Source organism: Pelecanus crispus, chromosome 6 (assembly GCF_030463565.1).
Source record: "Pelecanus crispus isolate bPelCri1 chromosome 6, bPelCri1.pri, whole genome shotgun sequence".
Lineage (NCBI taxonomy): Eukaryota > Metazoa > Chordata > Aves > Pelecaniformes > Pelecanidae > Pelecanus > Pelecanus crispus.
In genome coordinates this window covers 60097015-60113747 of record NC_134648.1, presented here as the reverse complement: position 1 = coordinate 60113747, position 16733 = coordinate 60097015, and the positions used below count along the sequence as shown (strand labels likewise).

Genomic DNA, 16733 nt, shown 5'->3' with positions numbered 1-16733 from the left:
AACCAGTCTTGTTCTTTCTGTGACTGTATTGTGCTGTGGAGAGGGGAAAGGCAGTTGGTGTCATATAACTTAACTTCAGTCAGGCTTTTTGCACAGTCATGACATAAGCAAATAAGGAAACACAGCCTCGCTGCCCCTGCTGCACCTGTTTGAACAGGTGTGAGACTGTTCAGGTAATTATACCTCAAAAGTGACACAAAATGTAAGGTTGTATGAAACACAATTCTGCATGGTTTTGTCCTCAGTCCCATTATATTCCACATTTTCACTAGTGACTGAAAAAGGGAGCAGAGAACATACTTAGTAAATGTGCATGTCACAGCTGTGGAGCTCTGCAAGTATGCTGGTTAATAGGCAGATTAAAATTTAAAAAAAGATCTTGGCAGCTTGAAGGAACTATCTGTAAAAGCAAGATAAAATGTACTAAGGACCATTACAAGGGACTACATTTAGACAGGAATTATCTGCTGGAAGGTGGGTAATAACTGGTTAGGAAATAGCTCGACCAAGGGTAGACCACAGACCAAACATTGAGTCAGGTATGTTATACAGAGTGGAAAAGGCAAGGAGCATACTGGAATTGGATAAATAATCCTGAAAATGCATGAGGAAATCCTTCCACCTGTCCTGTTTTCAGCTGTGATAGAGTTAATTTTCTTCCTAGTAGCTGGTATAGTGCTGTATTTGGGATTTAGTATGAGAATAATATTGATAACACACTGATGTTTTAGTTGTTGCTAAGTGGTGCTTACACTAGTCAAGGGCTTTTTAGCTTCCCATGTTCTGCCAGGTGTGCAAGAAGCTGGGACAGGGCACAGCCAGGACAGCTGACCCAAACTGGCCAAAGGGATGTTCTATACCATATGATGTCATGCTCAGTATATAAACTGGGAGGAGCTGGCTGGGGGGCAGCGATTGCTCCTTGGGAACTGGCTGGGTATCGGTCAGCGGGTGGTGAGCAATTGCACTGTGCATCATGTATTTTGTTTATTGTTATTATTTTCCCTTCCTTTTCTGTCCTATTAAGCTGTCTTTATTTCAACCCATTAATTTTACTTTTTTTTTGGTTCCCTCATCCCACTGAGGAGGGGGAGAGTGAGCAAACAGCTGTGTGGTGTTTAGCTGCCTGCCGGGTTAAACCACAACAATCCTTTTGGAGCCCAGAGTGGGGCTTGAAGCGTTCAAGATAACAACAGATCTGACCAGAGTGTATTAAAACAAATTTGTGATAAGCAATCATTAAATTAGTTTAATAGTCACTGGTCGCTCACCCAGAATACTGAAGAATGAACTTTGATGAAACCGAGCAAAGTGTAGTGGTGATGGAAATGGAACAGCGTGCAACAATCCAACACTGCACACCATCTCTTCTGTCCTGAAAGACTGTTATAACAGATGGAGCCCAAAGTCATGGACTGAATAAACTCAATGGACATTTTAGAGTGATGGCCCATAGACTAAGGGAATGATATCTGTGTGTATATATCAAAAGACAGAAAAAATGGTGGTGATTAATTGGAATGTATTGGAAAGGGTAGAACCTGGGCATGATGTAGATGGTATAGAATAAGGGGTGGATACAGACACAGCTTAATAGGACAGAAAAGGAAGGGGGGGGGGGGGGGAATACAAAATATTATGAGCCCCCATAATCCAGGAGGAAGCAGTTAATGACCTGCTATGCCACCTGGATGCTCAGAAGTCTATGGGGCTGGATGGGATCCACCCGAGAATATTGAGGGAGCTGGCAGAGCCAGCCACTTTCCATCATCTATCAGCAGTCCTGGTTAACAGTGGAGGTCCCTGATGACTGGAGGCTTGCCAGTGTGATGCCCATCTACAAGAAGGGCCAGAAGGAGGACCCAGGGAACTACAGGCCTGTCAGCCTGACCTCAGTGCCAGGAAAGATTATGGAGCGGTTCATCTTGAGTACGCTCAACAGGCATATGCAGGCCAACCAGGGGATCAGGCCCAGCCAGCATGGGTTCATGAAAGGCAGGTCCTGCTTGACCAACCTGATCTCCTTCTATGACCTGGTGACCCACCTGGTGGATGAAGGAAAGGCTGTGGACGTCATCTACCTAGACTTTAGCAAAGCCTTTCACACAGTCTCCCATAGCATTCTCCTTGGGAAGCTGGCAGCTCATGGCTTGGATGGGCGTACTCTTCGCTGGGTAAAAAACTGGCTGGGTGGCCGTGCCCAGAGAGTTGTGGTGAATGGAGTTAAGTCCAGTTGGCAACCGGTCATGAGCGGTGTTCCCCAGGACTGTTTTGGGGCCAGTCTTGTTTAACATCAACGATCTGGATGAGGGGATTGAATGTGCCCTCAGTAAGTTTGCAGGTGACACCAAACTGGGTGGGAGTGTCAATCTGCCTGAGGGTAGGATGGCCCTGCAGAGGGATCTGGACAGGCTGGACCAATGGGCTGAGGCCAATTGTATGAGGTTCATCAAGGCCAAATTCTGGGTCCTGCACTTTGGTCACAACAACCCCATGCAATGCTAAATGGCTTGGGGAAGAGTGGCTGGAAAGCTGCCCAGCAGTAAAGGACCTGGGTGTGTTGGTTGACAGCCGGCTGAACATGAGCCAGCAGTGTGCCCAGGTGGCCAAGATGGCCAACAGCATCCTGGCTTGTATCAAGGAATAGTGTGGCCAGCAGGAGCAGGGAGGTGATTGTCCCCCTGTACTCGGCACTGGTGAGGCCACACCTGGAATACTGTGTCCAGTTTTGGGCCCCTCAATACAAGAAAGACATTGAGGTGCTGGAGCATGTCCAGAGAAGGGCAACAAAGCTGGTGAAGGGTCTGGAGCACAGGTCTTATGAGGAGCAGTTGAGGGAACTGGGGTTGTTTAGTCTGGAGAAGAGGAGGCTGAGGGGAGACCTTATCGCTCTCTACAACTACCTGAAAGGGGGTTGTAGTGAGGTGGGTGCTGGTCTCTTCTCCCAAGTAGTTAGCAATAGGACGAGAGGAAATGGGCTCAAGCTGCACCAGGGGAAGTTTAGATTGATATTAGGAAAAATTTCTTCACAGAAAGGATAGTCAAGCTTTGGAACAGGCTGCCCAGAGAGGTGGTGGAGTCACCAACCCTGGAAGTGTTCAAAAAACAGGTCGACGTGGCACTTTGGGACATGGTTTAGTAGGCATGGTGGTGTTGGGTTGACGGTTGGACTGATGATCTTAGAGATCCTTTCCAATCTTAATGATTCCTAGTTTTTACTTTCGTTAAAAATAATCCAGCCACCAAGCCAGGAAACACGAAATTGCTACTCTCCCCTTAATTGCTTTAGTGGTGGACTTGGTAATGTTAGGTTAATGGTTGGGCTGGATGATCTTAAAGGTCTTTTCCAACCTAAATGATTCTATGATTCTATGAATACGTGATGCACAATGCAATTGCTCACCACCTGCTGACACCCAGCCAGTCCCCGAGCAGCGATCGCTGCCCCCCAGCCAGCTCCCCCCAGTTTATATACTGGGCATGACATCATATGGTATGGAATAGCCCTTTGGCCAGTTTGGGTCAGCTGTCCTGGCTGTGTCCCCTCCCAGCTTCTTGTGCACCTGGCAGAGTGTGGGAAGCTGAAAAGTCCTTGACTAGCATAAGCAGTACTTAGCAACAACTAAACCATCAGTGTGTTATCGACATTATTCTGGTACTAAATCCCAAACACAGCACTATGCCAGCTGCTAGGAAGAAAATTAATTCTATCCCAGCTGAAACCAGGACACCACCCTATTCAGCATTGATAATGCCTCAGTTGGAGCATTAAGTCCAGTTTAAAAGGGGTTTAAATTATATCCAAAAAGATTCTCATTCAGGTTAGACATTAGAATAAAGAATCCCCCCAACTGTAAGGGCAGTAAAGCACTGGGATAAGTTGCCTGGGGAAATTACAGAGCATCCATGGAACATCTCTAAGATCATTTTAGACAAATATATGTCCTGTTTGATGTGATACAGCTGGTCCTGCCTCGGGTCAGATTAACTAGATGAACTCTCAAGGTCCTCTCCAGCCTAGGTTTCCTGAGATCCACCTCACCAAGTTATTGTCCAGCCCGTTAAGCTTTCTGGGGGACAGTAGCTGCAGGCCCACTTCCATGGGCATTTTGCTGCTGTTCTTCCATGTGAGTTTCACAAGTAATTGGCTGGACTGCCTCAAATAATCCCACTTTACTTACAAAATCTGTCTCTATTGCTGTCAAGCTGGAATAATATAAATTAGGACATTGCTCCTTTTTTCTGTTCTGAGGAGATCAAATCTTGCCCGCATTTAAGTCACTGGCAATATATTCCAAGAGCAGCTGATGAAGAAAACAGTTTACTTAATGTCATACCAGAAAATAAAGTTGGTATACAAAAAAATCAAGTCACTTTTCTGAGTGCTTGTGTGTACAGTGCTACTATTCTGGGGGCTAGTGATAGAGAATCAGCCTTTCTTCTCACGGTTGCTGGTGCATGTTAGGTCAGGTCAACACAAAGCAATCCCAGTCCACTAGTGCTCATTAGAAAATGAGTTAATGCCCCCTTCCATCTTCTGAGAAGATAGAAAGTAGGGTCATAACTTGGCAAAAAATCACTATCACAGTTGCAATAGTGAAAAGCCAAAAGCCTGAGTAGGCATTAGGACTGAGGTGTCCTCACTGTCTTCTTCCAAAACAATACATGGGATGCCTGGGATTTCATTTTTCTACTCTGTTCCCTTTTTTGGATCCCTTCCTATAATGCTCATATGAACAAGCTGATGAAATAAAAAGGCTATTCACACTGACTGCAGTACTCGCCTTCAGTTAAAAGTCTTATTGCTGTTTAGCAGGCAAACATGTACACCTACGGAAAGCAACGCTTGCTCTGGGTTTGATGCTCCTGAGCATCTGTAATCAGCACCTCTGAAAATATTTTAAAGTGAGCTCAGGGTGTATTTGTCTTCATATCACAAAGTGCTGCTAGGGACAGAATCGAATGTTTGGGTCTGTTTGTATTATTCCCTTGTATGAGATGAAAGGCATTTTTGCCTCTCTTTTCTCTGCATTCACAGACACCTACACATAAAGGCATTCTGTACGAACTGTCCTCCCTTTGCCTCATAAAAGAGTGTTAATCTAATATGATTTATTTCTTAGTGGCAAAATCTCCTAAACAGGCATTGAAAATGACCATTAACCTTGAAGGCTAGACTATCTATTTTCCGGACTTGCCCTTCACAGTGATAACAAAAGTAGTTTCTACAAGAGAAATTTGACTTTTACATTATCTGAGATACACATTTAAATTCATAAAAGACATTAATCTTTTCTATATTCCAGAACCTAAACCACAAAGTTTAAAATGCTATCTTCACACGTATGAAACTCAGGTTTGCCATTCTGCTTAGACATTAATAGTGTGACATTTGAGAAAGCTGTGACATTTGGATCTGTGTCCAACAGAGGGTGGTGTTCCAAAATGCAGATTTGGTCCAAACTCTTTCTAAGTTTAAGGAATTCAGCTGAAGGGGTGGGGAGGGGCACACAAAAATGCAAGTGAGCAGCACATACTTTACTATTGCAATTCAATCCATTTAGCTGCTCTGTGAGAATCCGGGTGTGGAGTCACTGCCTGCTTAGGGAGTCAGACCTACTTGGAAGATTTAGGACCAGACCAGCTAGGGTAATTTGGTGGGAGGACTTTTAGATCAGACAGGTGACAATATTGTCTCTGTGTCAGAAACAAACTGTGATTCTCTTAAAAATAAAAAGCACTATTTGGTTCATACCGCCTGCTTGATGTAAGACAAACTCAAGCAGAGGTCCAGTCTGGTAGGCAATTTGGGTTCAGTTTAAAGTTACTCGGCTGTGCCTTCCTCACAGGCAGTCACTATGGCAATGGGAAAATATTGTGAGGTATAGGAATGATGGGAATATGACTCAGAGAGTACAGAAAAAGGAATGTTCAAAAAACATAACTCCCAGTAGGCACAGAGTACACTTTTCAAAAATATGCACAAATCAAGGATGATAATGTGGTACTGCTTTGCACTGGTGTGCAAATATTCCCCCCCAATAAAGGGGAACGTGGTTAATAAACAAGCCGTAGTGCTGCATATTTTCAGCCCCTCTATTATCAGGGGGAAACAGAAATTGGCGGTGAAGGAAACAGCGGTGCTCTGCTCTGCTCCTTCCAGCCCTGAACCTTTCCCCACGGGACCGCCATGCGGCTGGAACTGCATTTATCAGTAAGGGACATGTTTGGACAGACTCAGCCAAGTCAGCGTGTGACTTCCGTGGCTTTTCCAAGTGGAAGCCTTCTCCTTTCACTTGCAAAGCCAGAGGCTTGTGGAAGCCTGTGTATGAAGTCTTCCTTCTCACTGACCCTCATCCCATTGAATTGGGATTTGGCCCAAATAGAAAGGAAGTAGCCCAAGGCAAGAGCCATCCTGTGGGGAGACATCCCTGCAGAACGTCACATGAACAAGAACTACCAAGCTAACCCAGACCTGTGCTCTGGCTAGCCCAGTACCAGATGGACTTCAGCTTGCCACAAAACAGGCATTTATAAAATAGCTTGTCCTCAGGAGAATTTTCTCCCCAGTTTTACTATTTAGTTATTTAGTCCCAGGAAGCATGAAGATAGATATTTAGAGAGAGAGTGTGGTTTTTTTTTTTTTCCTTGTTTAAAAAAACTTCTACCTCATGCAGCTAATGAAGATTGCATGACCTGTATTAGTGCTAGTCATTCTCTGAATCCTTTATGCTTTTGGCCTCGGTAGCACTCTGACGTAGTTAGTCCCACAGACCAATTATGCATTGTGCAGAAGCCTTTCTTTTAATCAAATTTATGTTCTGCCTTTTACTTTGCTTAACATCTCTATCCTTGAACTCTGAGAAGCACCAGATTAACTCCTCTCTCTATAGCGTTCAATTTTTTCCTATATCCCTCTCAAGCTTCCCCTTCAATTTACTCAAATCTTTCAATTGTTTCTGCCCTGAGGGAGGTGAGAGCTTCCTTTCCCATGGGTTTATGGGACCTGCGTAGTTTGGGGGCTGTCCCCGAGCTTCCCCTCCTGACCTGCAAGCTGCTGCTTCTTCATGAGAAATTCAGTGAGCAGAAGCAGTCCACTGCACCCTTTGATCCCGCTCCCCCGAGTTTTACTATGGGAGGTACAACGGAGGCCTGAGGCATCAACATGGTTATACTGTATTCTTTTACCTTAAAAATACTGGCCACCGGTATTGTTGCTCAGCAACATGAAACTGTGTATCACTGCTGGCTTCATTAAACTTTAAAAATATTTTTCCTTGCCAACTCAAATAAATAATTGACGATGATTTCAGTGTATATTTAGCATGTCTGTTGGAATTCCAGTAAGTAGGTATAATAGTTTTTCTATTTCTAGAATTAAGAAGAAATAAGTAATACTGGCTCTAAAATAAAATGTATAGCTGAAAAATACTTGCTTTTACATAGCAATTTGTAAATCGCTCAAAGAAGCTGTGCCAAATAAATGTCAAAACGCTATAAAAACTATTTCTTTACAGAACACACTGCACCTTCTTTTTTGCAAAGATCATTAAATCTTATTGTATGGTTTCCTACTAGAAAAGACTGCAAGGACTTATCCTTTAACTTCTTTATTATACATATATTTGCTAATATAGGCAATGGAACACATTAAATATGCATGAATAGAGGAGAACATATTTCAACATATATATTTTCTGGTTGAGTAATAGTGCCTGTGGTTATTAAACAGGAATGGGTTGTAAAACTCAAGTGTACTTTTGGTCATCTAACTGATGGATTGCTTGTTATTCACCTTTAGCATGGGTCCCAGCTAAAATAAATTGCTGCAATCCTTATCAGCAGATTCTTTTCTATTATCTGCATGAAGTCCCAGTTTTATCTAATTGGTGGCATTACCAGAATATTTTTCTGCAAATATAGAAGCCTCTTGGTAAATGCAATTGCTACTTTAATCCATGAGAGGCGCATTTAGATGCGTATCTGTGAGCAGAATGGAGAGAACCTGAGCTAGGGAGCTCTGGAGATCTCCCATCTAAATGACTGCCAAAATAAACATGAGTGGAGATAGAGGGATTAATCCTGTAATCCTTACTTAAGCAAAATTCCTGCTATCTTCAGTGAGATTCTCACTGGGGAACAGCTGTAGAAATTGGCCTAAATGAAGCAGAAATGAGAAAGGCCAAATTCTGCCTCTGGGTGTGTATGTGTGACTTCTGTAAAACCTGAAGTGTGACGCCCCAGGCCTGGGATAATCAACATATAAATTCCCACCAAGCTCTACAGTGCTAAGACTTTACTTGGTATAAATACCAGGCATATCCATAGGGAAATGTTTCTATCCAAGCTTCACTAAGAAGTGAGAAAACAAGTGCTTAAAAATGTCTTCCATTTTAACCAATCCTAGGAGTGTTTGGAGCATTTGTCTTCACTGAACTCTGAGTTATTGCCCCCATTTTCCAGCTGGGATGGAAAACCAACATACAAAGTTAAGTGATTTTCCACAGACCACACAGCAAGTGATTAGTATCATGGGGACAAATTAATCTTGGGTGTAAATCCTTGAAGATTAATGGAGCTCTAACAGGGATTAATTTGGCCCATCATCTCTAAGGATAGCAAAACCAATTAGGTGATGTCATTAATCTTCTGGTGAGTACAGGAGTACTTAAGCAATACTGAAAGAAAGGCAATAGAACAGAAATGACCAAAGGATCCACTAAAACAGATGAACTGTCCATTCCTTGGCAGAGGATTCACAGCAGGAGTCTTAAATATTGACAGCAGCCCTGATGTTCCCTCAGGCTCCCATCCTAAATGAGATGCTCTACGGCAATCATTTATTTGAGGATTAGAGGGTCAGCCCAAATTTCAGTCACTGGTTAGGTTTATGTCTTTTCTTAGGGCAAGACTTCCATGAAACAGATTCAGAGTCAAATGTATTTATTACAGTCCTGGGATCTTCAGAACTTTGGAAAATACAAGGTGGTTAATGCCCTATGGAAAGTAGCACTTCAAAGACTCATAAATTTTAAAACTTCCACTTCTGGCCTGACAAAATGTGAACTATCCCATTAGAAATAAGTCTATAAGAAGGAATTATTGCAAAATCTGTATAACTAACATGTTCTGAGATTTGGGAAAAAATATTTCTTTATTCATTGGTTGGATCAATACAAAATTTCCCAATTTAAATATGAAGATGTTCCTGATGCTTATGAAAGGGTCAAAACTGGCCCACAGCAGAGAATGATCTTTCTGCTGTTTGCCTCAGAATTTTAGTTTAAAGAGAAGCTAAATTAGACAGAAAGTTTTTTGTTAAAGGATAATGACCAGCTACAACAAATGCATACAAAGCAGAGATGAACAGAACAACAAAAACTATGGCTTCCAGACCATGGTTGGTGGAATTTATGGAAAAAGAACATCTGTGTCATTGGCAAGGTCTAGTGTGAGGACACTGAATAGGAGATACTGAATTTGTGCCCAAAAGTTGTGTGCATTACCTAATAGGCCTGGTAAAAATGTTCCACTGGGATTTTGAAAGCAAAACTTGGCAACTGTGAGATCATTAAAACCTTACTGCATAGAAGCCCTCATTCAAAATGTAATAATATGTAGCAGGTTTTTCATTGTTATTAGGAGAAAAAATATTCTAGCTGTAATAGGGATCTTCCCATCAATAGTTCTGCCTGAATAAGAGTTTCATGGCTGAGATTTCATAATCGGTGAAATGACTTAAAACTCCTTTCATGGGGATGTTCTTGGATAAATTAAAACCTCTGTCGTCATTTTATATAATGTAGGAGTTCAAATGAGGTGACGTGCTCAGGCTGATAGTATGGCTCCATTCAGAAGGGAGAAGGTCACGATGCTCCCTTGTACTGCAGTACAGAAGCAAGGCTTTGCGAGGCAGGGCTTTCCAGCTTCCTTCCCACCCCAGTCAACTGAGCACTTTTTAGGAATGGAATGACACACTTCTGAGTCCACCTACGAACAAAGGATGCTAAAAAGAGACATGGAGTAAGCACCTAATCAGAATATGAAAGAAACTTGTATTCTGGCAGGGTGACTTAAGTATAGAAGGAGTGGAGTGGACATGTTTCTGAGTCGGTGCTGATACTACGTCAGCATAAATACACTTCGGAGTCGGTACTTCCAAATACCGATGCTCATAAGCCTAGAAATTGTCATGTGGAAAGTTTCATCAGCCAAAACCAGTAAATAAATATACCACGGAGTGTTTCTACATGGTATCATCTATATTTCAGAAGGGCAATGAAAACAACAGGAAATGCGCTTAAGGAAAAGATGTCAAATTAGGCCCATAATGTATAAAAAGATAACAGAACGTCTATTTTAGTATCTTCCTTTGACAGATGGATCTAAAGAAATATTCTGAGAAATGCTCCAACATGACCCTATGTTTCCAGAAGGCCTTTCAGACTATAAAATGAAAATGTTTCTGTCTCACTGTTTGTTTCTGAAAATTGTAGTCGGTAATTATTAGAGGAAGAAATTATAAAAATACCCTTTTTTCATAAGTAGTCATTATATTGAACATTATAATTTCTAGGCAAAAAGAAAATTCTGAATATAGACAATTGTATTTCAGTAGACTAACTAGCTTAATGCTAGTTTTCCTTTTAAAAAATAGACTAGCTTTATCATTAGTGATTAGGGCAAATGAGTAGTGGCTGTGTCACTGTTTATCCGGCCTCTCTAATGTGCAAATATACCTGCAGCACAGTGCTGCAAGCAGAAGGCTATGTAAAACTAGACAAATGTAAAATGTAAAACTGTGCAAAAGCTATGCAAAACAGGTGCAGTAAATGTAAACCCGTTGATGCTTTCAGCTCTGGTATGACCAGGGTGGGAGCTGGGTACAGGCACTTTATCTCATCTTCTGCAGCTAATGTTTGTTGTAGAAATGATATAGCAACCAACACAGCATCACAGATATTAGCTCCATGCAAATACACTTATATTAAAAATGGTATTTAGTGTTCAGGGGAACAAAATCAATACTTTAGTGCTGTAGTGAATACCACAGTAAAAATACCTGGCATTCAAATCCAAGTTACTTCATAAAAAATAACTCCACACAAGCAATTACAGCCTGTCTAGTTCATGTATCTTTGTTGCCCTACTTAAAACACATGTGTCAGAAATAATTTATGAGGGAAGATATATGCATATTCACAGTAATTACTGCTTCACAAGTCCAGTTGCAGTAAAGCTGGAAAATCTTGGAGAATAACAGTAAGAAAAGTAGTGGTGGCAACTGCTTCTAGGCGCTGTGGAGCACAGCAAAGCCCAGACTTTGTCCTGTAAACACTGTGTTAGCTGCTTGCTGATCATCTGATTGGTGACTGCTGAGGTGATTGGCAATTAGCTCTGGTTCTGTTTTAAGAACAGAGTAGCAGGCATCCCGAAATGCCTGTATTTATGGAAAAGCCTTTTATGTTCTAGTTTGGATATATTTGATGCTATTCAGAGGTTTACTGGGTTCTTTTTTCGAGACTGCAAACACAACAATGGAAACATTTATTCATTGGCTTGCGTACACACTTAGCGCTATATATGGATTGTGAACACAAATGAAAAAGTTGGCTTACATCACCGGAGATATGTCATCTTAAAATCAGAAGAAGAGAACAGACTCCATGTAAGCATGTGAAAACTTTGTGATCATTTTCACATATCCATTTTACTTCATATTTACATCAAATTAGCAGCAAATTAGCTCCTCACCATGTCCTTGCTAAGAAGCAGGATAAGAAGCAGGAGCTTCAGCCGTGGTGGCAGCTTGCCCTCTTCAGAGGTGCCAATGCAATCACTTGCTACCATCCCACAGTCACCCTGAGGGATGTAAAAAACTCATTTCTACTAGCAAGCATCCCTTAAAATGTTTTGGAAGACAATACCAGTCCAAAGCAGATGGTACAGGTCTGCCCCTGCCATCTCTCTAGGGAAGGTACCACCTCGAGCCCCATTTTGGAGAGAACACAGGTGCAGCACAGCATCTCCAAGGGGACTAAAAGGGCCCCTCTCACAGAAAACAGAATATAGGTGCCCCAGCAAGTCAAGCCAGACACAATCCCCTTGCTCCAGGCACACAGCTGTTGAGAAGGTAAATATAAAGGCGAGACAGACTAAGGTCTGAAGTACATCCCACAGAGTCAGTGTCGTGAGAGCATGAGCAGCTGGTTAATCTGATTAAAGGAGAGGGAAAAACATCTTGAGGATGACAAGGCCAGGGTGAGAAGATCAGTGTGCAGTAAAAGCCAGAGAAGTGCCCAGGCACACGCATGGCTCAGTGCCAATACCAGAACGTGTGCAGGAGGTGACCCAGAACGGCTGTTCCCTGCGCAGCTTCATGGTACCCACCAAAAGCCACCATTCCCACCTCCCCTGGCTGCCTGGCATGCTGGGGGTTCCCTCCCTGCACACGCTGGGCAATGTGACCTCCAAGAGTATGATTACAAGTAGTATCATTTATCTACATCTAGCTATCTTATATCTTTACTTTGAACAAAGAAGAATCCATCAGGATGGATTCCTCATTTAATCTATTATAGACTACAGGCAATACATGACCCAGGATCTTCTCAAAGATTTTTGTTAGAAAGGAAAAATATCTGCTCTTCCAAAAACCCTAGCATTCAACCTCCCAGCCAGATAGTTTCAGATAGCTTCAGACATCTCGCTGTACTTCTGTCTTTCCATAGCTCCTGGATGTCTGATGCTTGGCTGGTGCCAGGATGAAGTTCCTTGGCTCCTTAACGGATCTCCTCCATCTTCAGTGTGCCTGAGCTTATTCCACAAGAGCAAGCATAACATTTTTGTAAAGCACTCTCTGAACAAAGCAGCCAGCTCCAAAAGCATCTTTCTACCTGGGCTGTCTCAGCGGCTCCCAGTTAATGAGTCACATGCTAGGTAGTACAGCGACGGGGCTGTCGGAAGGGGTTTTTGAACCTGTTCTCACTGTACAGAGCCCAGGTTTGATACATGCATAATTCAGATAATACCGTTTGCTGCTGCGATGCCAATTGCCAGACCTGGGCAGCTTTGTGGGATCAAGCGCTGTGAAGCAAAGGACTGCTGAGGGTATTGGCAGTGTACAGCGATTGCTGGCAGCACCTCCTGGGGTTGTACCTGCAGGCCACAAAGTCACTGCCATGTGCAAACAGCGGTCCCTGTACCCTGGTATGGGAGAGCTGGTATTTCTGGGGCTGGTGAAAAACGCAACACATTCTTCTCTTTTAAATCTGATTTTGGTTTTGGGGTATGCTGCCAAGCTGTACAATGCAGGGAGAAAGACAATACAGCTATTTAATCTACATAGATTAGTTTCTGCATGAACTCCAATCCCGGATTTTCTTGGCTAGATCTCAGGATGGGGATTTCTTTTGTTAGCTGATGAGTAATGTAAAAATATCTACAAGTCTACTACTTAGGAAAATGAAATATATTTAAAATCAGGTATTTTGATTGCTTATTGATTGCTTATCTTGTTTTTTTCCTTACTGACTCAAGTACAGTTATGTATACGCTCAAGCTAGTAAGCAACAAATCTCTTCTTAATAAAGTAAGTTAACCCATTAATGGTATTATAGCTTGCTTTAGATTTACAGTCCTTTTTTTACTGCCACCTGTCTACTTTTCAGACTGCACTGAAGGAAAAGGAAAGCTACTTTCTGTTCTAAACTCACACTAAAACATTCACTGTGAACAGTTAATACTTAAAAAGAAACAAGTCTATGAGCTCTTCAGAGCTCAACACTGAGTCGGAATGATTTTTCTTGCTGTAGTATGGTATTTAAAATCAGACAGTACAGAAACAGATGCTATCTTACAGTATCATATCCAGACTAGAAAAAAACATCGTTGCAGTAACGCTGCCTACTTACTATTTAACGCTGAGCCACCATCACACTTAAGGAAAATTAATTACTTTGTAAATGGAGTTAAAATCCCAGCTGTTATAAAATACAAGGTAATCCTCACGTCAGCGGCAATGTGGAATTAAGTAATGGAAGAAATGAGTGACCTGTGCAGAACTCTGGTGCTCCACTCTGGTCTGCCTGGGCTGGTTCCTCCGGGATGGACTTCATGTTCCTCAGCGATGCCCCCGGAGCAGCTGGTGGGTTATGTCCGGGACTCAAAGGGCTCTGCATGGGAAGCAGCTGGGTGCCTTATCTTCTTTTTATTTATGTGAAGGTTACAATGGCAGCAGACAGCAATGCATAGACGCTAAATTAATTAAGCTGTTTTTAAGCCACAGCATTAAGGTGATGTCATAAGAACCTACTTAGGATGGCAAGGTCACTGGGAAGGGAGAGTACACCTCCTGCAGTAAAGAATTTGTAGTTTGGAGGTCTTGTGTTGAATGCCTTGTGTGGACTTGTCAAACCTCTTGTTTTTTTAAACCTAGTACCACCTGGAGAAGTACTTTTTCTACCCATTGAAGTGTCCAACAGCATCTCTGATTTAAACAGGAAAAGAACAGATACACCTGCTTCAGTTGTGAGCAACATATATGATATACTCAGAAATGCATGTTAGATATATTTGGAAACACAAAGAACTGGGAAAATACTTTGATGCAAGATAACATAGTTCATATAATTTATGCCAGACTGAATTTGTGTTTGCATACCAGCATGCTCAGCTAGGCACATGTTAGCAACCAGAAATCTGCTCAGCTTTCAACTTGCATTGACATGGTATTGCATTGCCATTTTGTATTGATAGTTTATGCTGTACAGCTGAGCCTGAGATTTTTTTCTCTATTTCTGAAGTAACTAGTTCCATAAAAATCAAGAACAGCAACAATTGGGTTTGAGTTTCTTCATAGCCTTACACACACACACACACAAAAAATTAGGGTGACTCTAACAGAAGAAATAAAGCAGATGCTGATGCATTGCAAGCTCTTAATGATGCTACTGCTTCATTGTGAAATATTTCTACTAGGAAATGTTGAGCATCTGAACTGTAGCCATAATCCTCTCACACAGAAGCCTTTTCTACAGCTTGTACGAAGTACAAGCCTGTGTCTTCGGCATTAATGGAATCAGCTGAAGTGAGTAATGCTTTGTGTATCCTAAGGCTGTGATCCTGTAAACGTGGTAAAAAGATGGCAGTGTTGGTTTTCTAAGCAGTCAGTCCCACATGAGGTGAAGTGAGTCAGAGCATTCGAGATGGATGGGCAGCTCTCAGAAAGGAGCTTTTGTTCCTTGTCTCCAGTCTCTAACCGTCACAGGGAAATCATCTCTACCATCTACCTATTAGCATCAGCATCACTAGGGCTGTTTGTGTGAGAAACACTTATGAATATAAGCAAAGGTCACACAAGGAGACTCTTAAATGAGGATTTTTTTTTTTTCCAAGCTTAAAATGACCACACTGGTGACCCACCACTGCCTCCCATAAGGAAAATCTAGAGGACTGCTAGAGACACAGATGGGGGTCAATTTGTCACTGAGAGCTTTACAGTAACAACTATTTATCCTTGTCTGCAGTATTCATACAAACAACTGAAGAGAAACATTTCTATTCACTGCATAGCAGTCTCCTACCCTTTCTTTTCCTGATAGCTGTTACTTGTAATTGCAGCAAGAATAATATCCTGAGGGCTTTATGCTGATCTGCTGGATTTGAACATCAGCCTCTCAATTTACAGCCTCCATATCCTCCACCGCCAGATGAGTACACACTGTTTCTGCTATCCAGTAAAAGCTTACGAAACAAGCTTAGACCTGCGTAGATTTTACCACCAATTTCGTACAAGGAATTGAATGTAAAATCCACTTGGTAATCATGCAAAACCGGGAGGCAGATGAAATAGCTCGGTTCCGCTCTCAATGCCACGGGGCACATTTTGTCCCGATTTGTGCATGATACAGCAGCACTGCAGGCAGTGAGCTGTACAGGGTCTGAAGCTGGGCAGCGCGTGCCAAAGAGCAGATGCGCTCTCTTAAGTGTTCCTTCTTGTAGCATCTCGGCGTTTCTGAGTGCTCAGAGGTCATATACTAGCTATGCTTCAATGGTGCAGAAAAGCACTTTCCATTCAAAGTGAATAGTCATCAAAGTAATAGAGAAAATTGTTAAGTGCTGTCGATGGAGACATCTTTGCTTTTTTATAGATGCATTAATGGAATGCCCTGCCACAAATCATAAGGGGTTTGCAGCCCGTTACTTCCAAATGGTGAATATAATGATAAAAACAAATATTGTGTTACCCACTGGTTTCCATTATTGAGATAAATTATTGGATTAAGTCATGATCCCCAGAGCTGAAGTCAAAGGATTTTGCCCAGAGCAACGATTCAGATATCAGAAGATGCAATCTCCCTGATCCTCACAAGGGAGCTGAGGGGAAGCATGGAAGCAGGGGGGTGGCAGCACAAAGGGTGCCTGAGCACCCCCATTCTCCCCACCACGTGAGGACCTATGTTGGGAGAATGAGCTGCTTCTGTGTGGCACCACACACACACACACACACACATATATCTCTCTATATATCTGTGTGGGCCCTGCTGCATCCATACAAGGAAGCCCAGCATTGCTCTGTATGGATTTTTAGTGGCTCCTATGTAGTGCTTCACAGTTTTATCAAGGTAAAAGGCAAAATAAACGTAGGCACTGCTGCTAAAAATAGCCAGTTATGCCCTCGATGATTCATTTGTTGGTGGGGAGTACCCATAAGTGCCTCTATCTAAATAGTC

At 42.3% G+C, this 16733-nt stretch overlaps 1 protein-coding gene across 3 annotated transcripts in view; it reads right to left on the bottom strand.

Moving 5' to 3' along the window:
- The window catches only part of EML1 (EMAP like 1), a 136246-nt gene that overhangs the window by 98913 nt on the left and 20600 nt on the right, over positions 1-16733 (bottom strand). Inside the window, exon 1 of one of the 3 annotated variants that reach the window (XM_075711783.1) lies at positions 14054-14180. The exons of the other annotated variants lie outside the window; for them this stretch is intronic. Coding sequence (XP_075567898.1) covers positions 14054-14180 — 127 coding nt within the window. Of the gene's footprint in view, positions 1-14053; positions 14181-16733 lie in introns of those variants that run through there. 3 annotated transcript variants of the gene reach the window in all.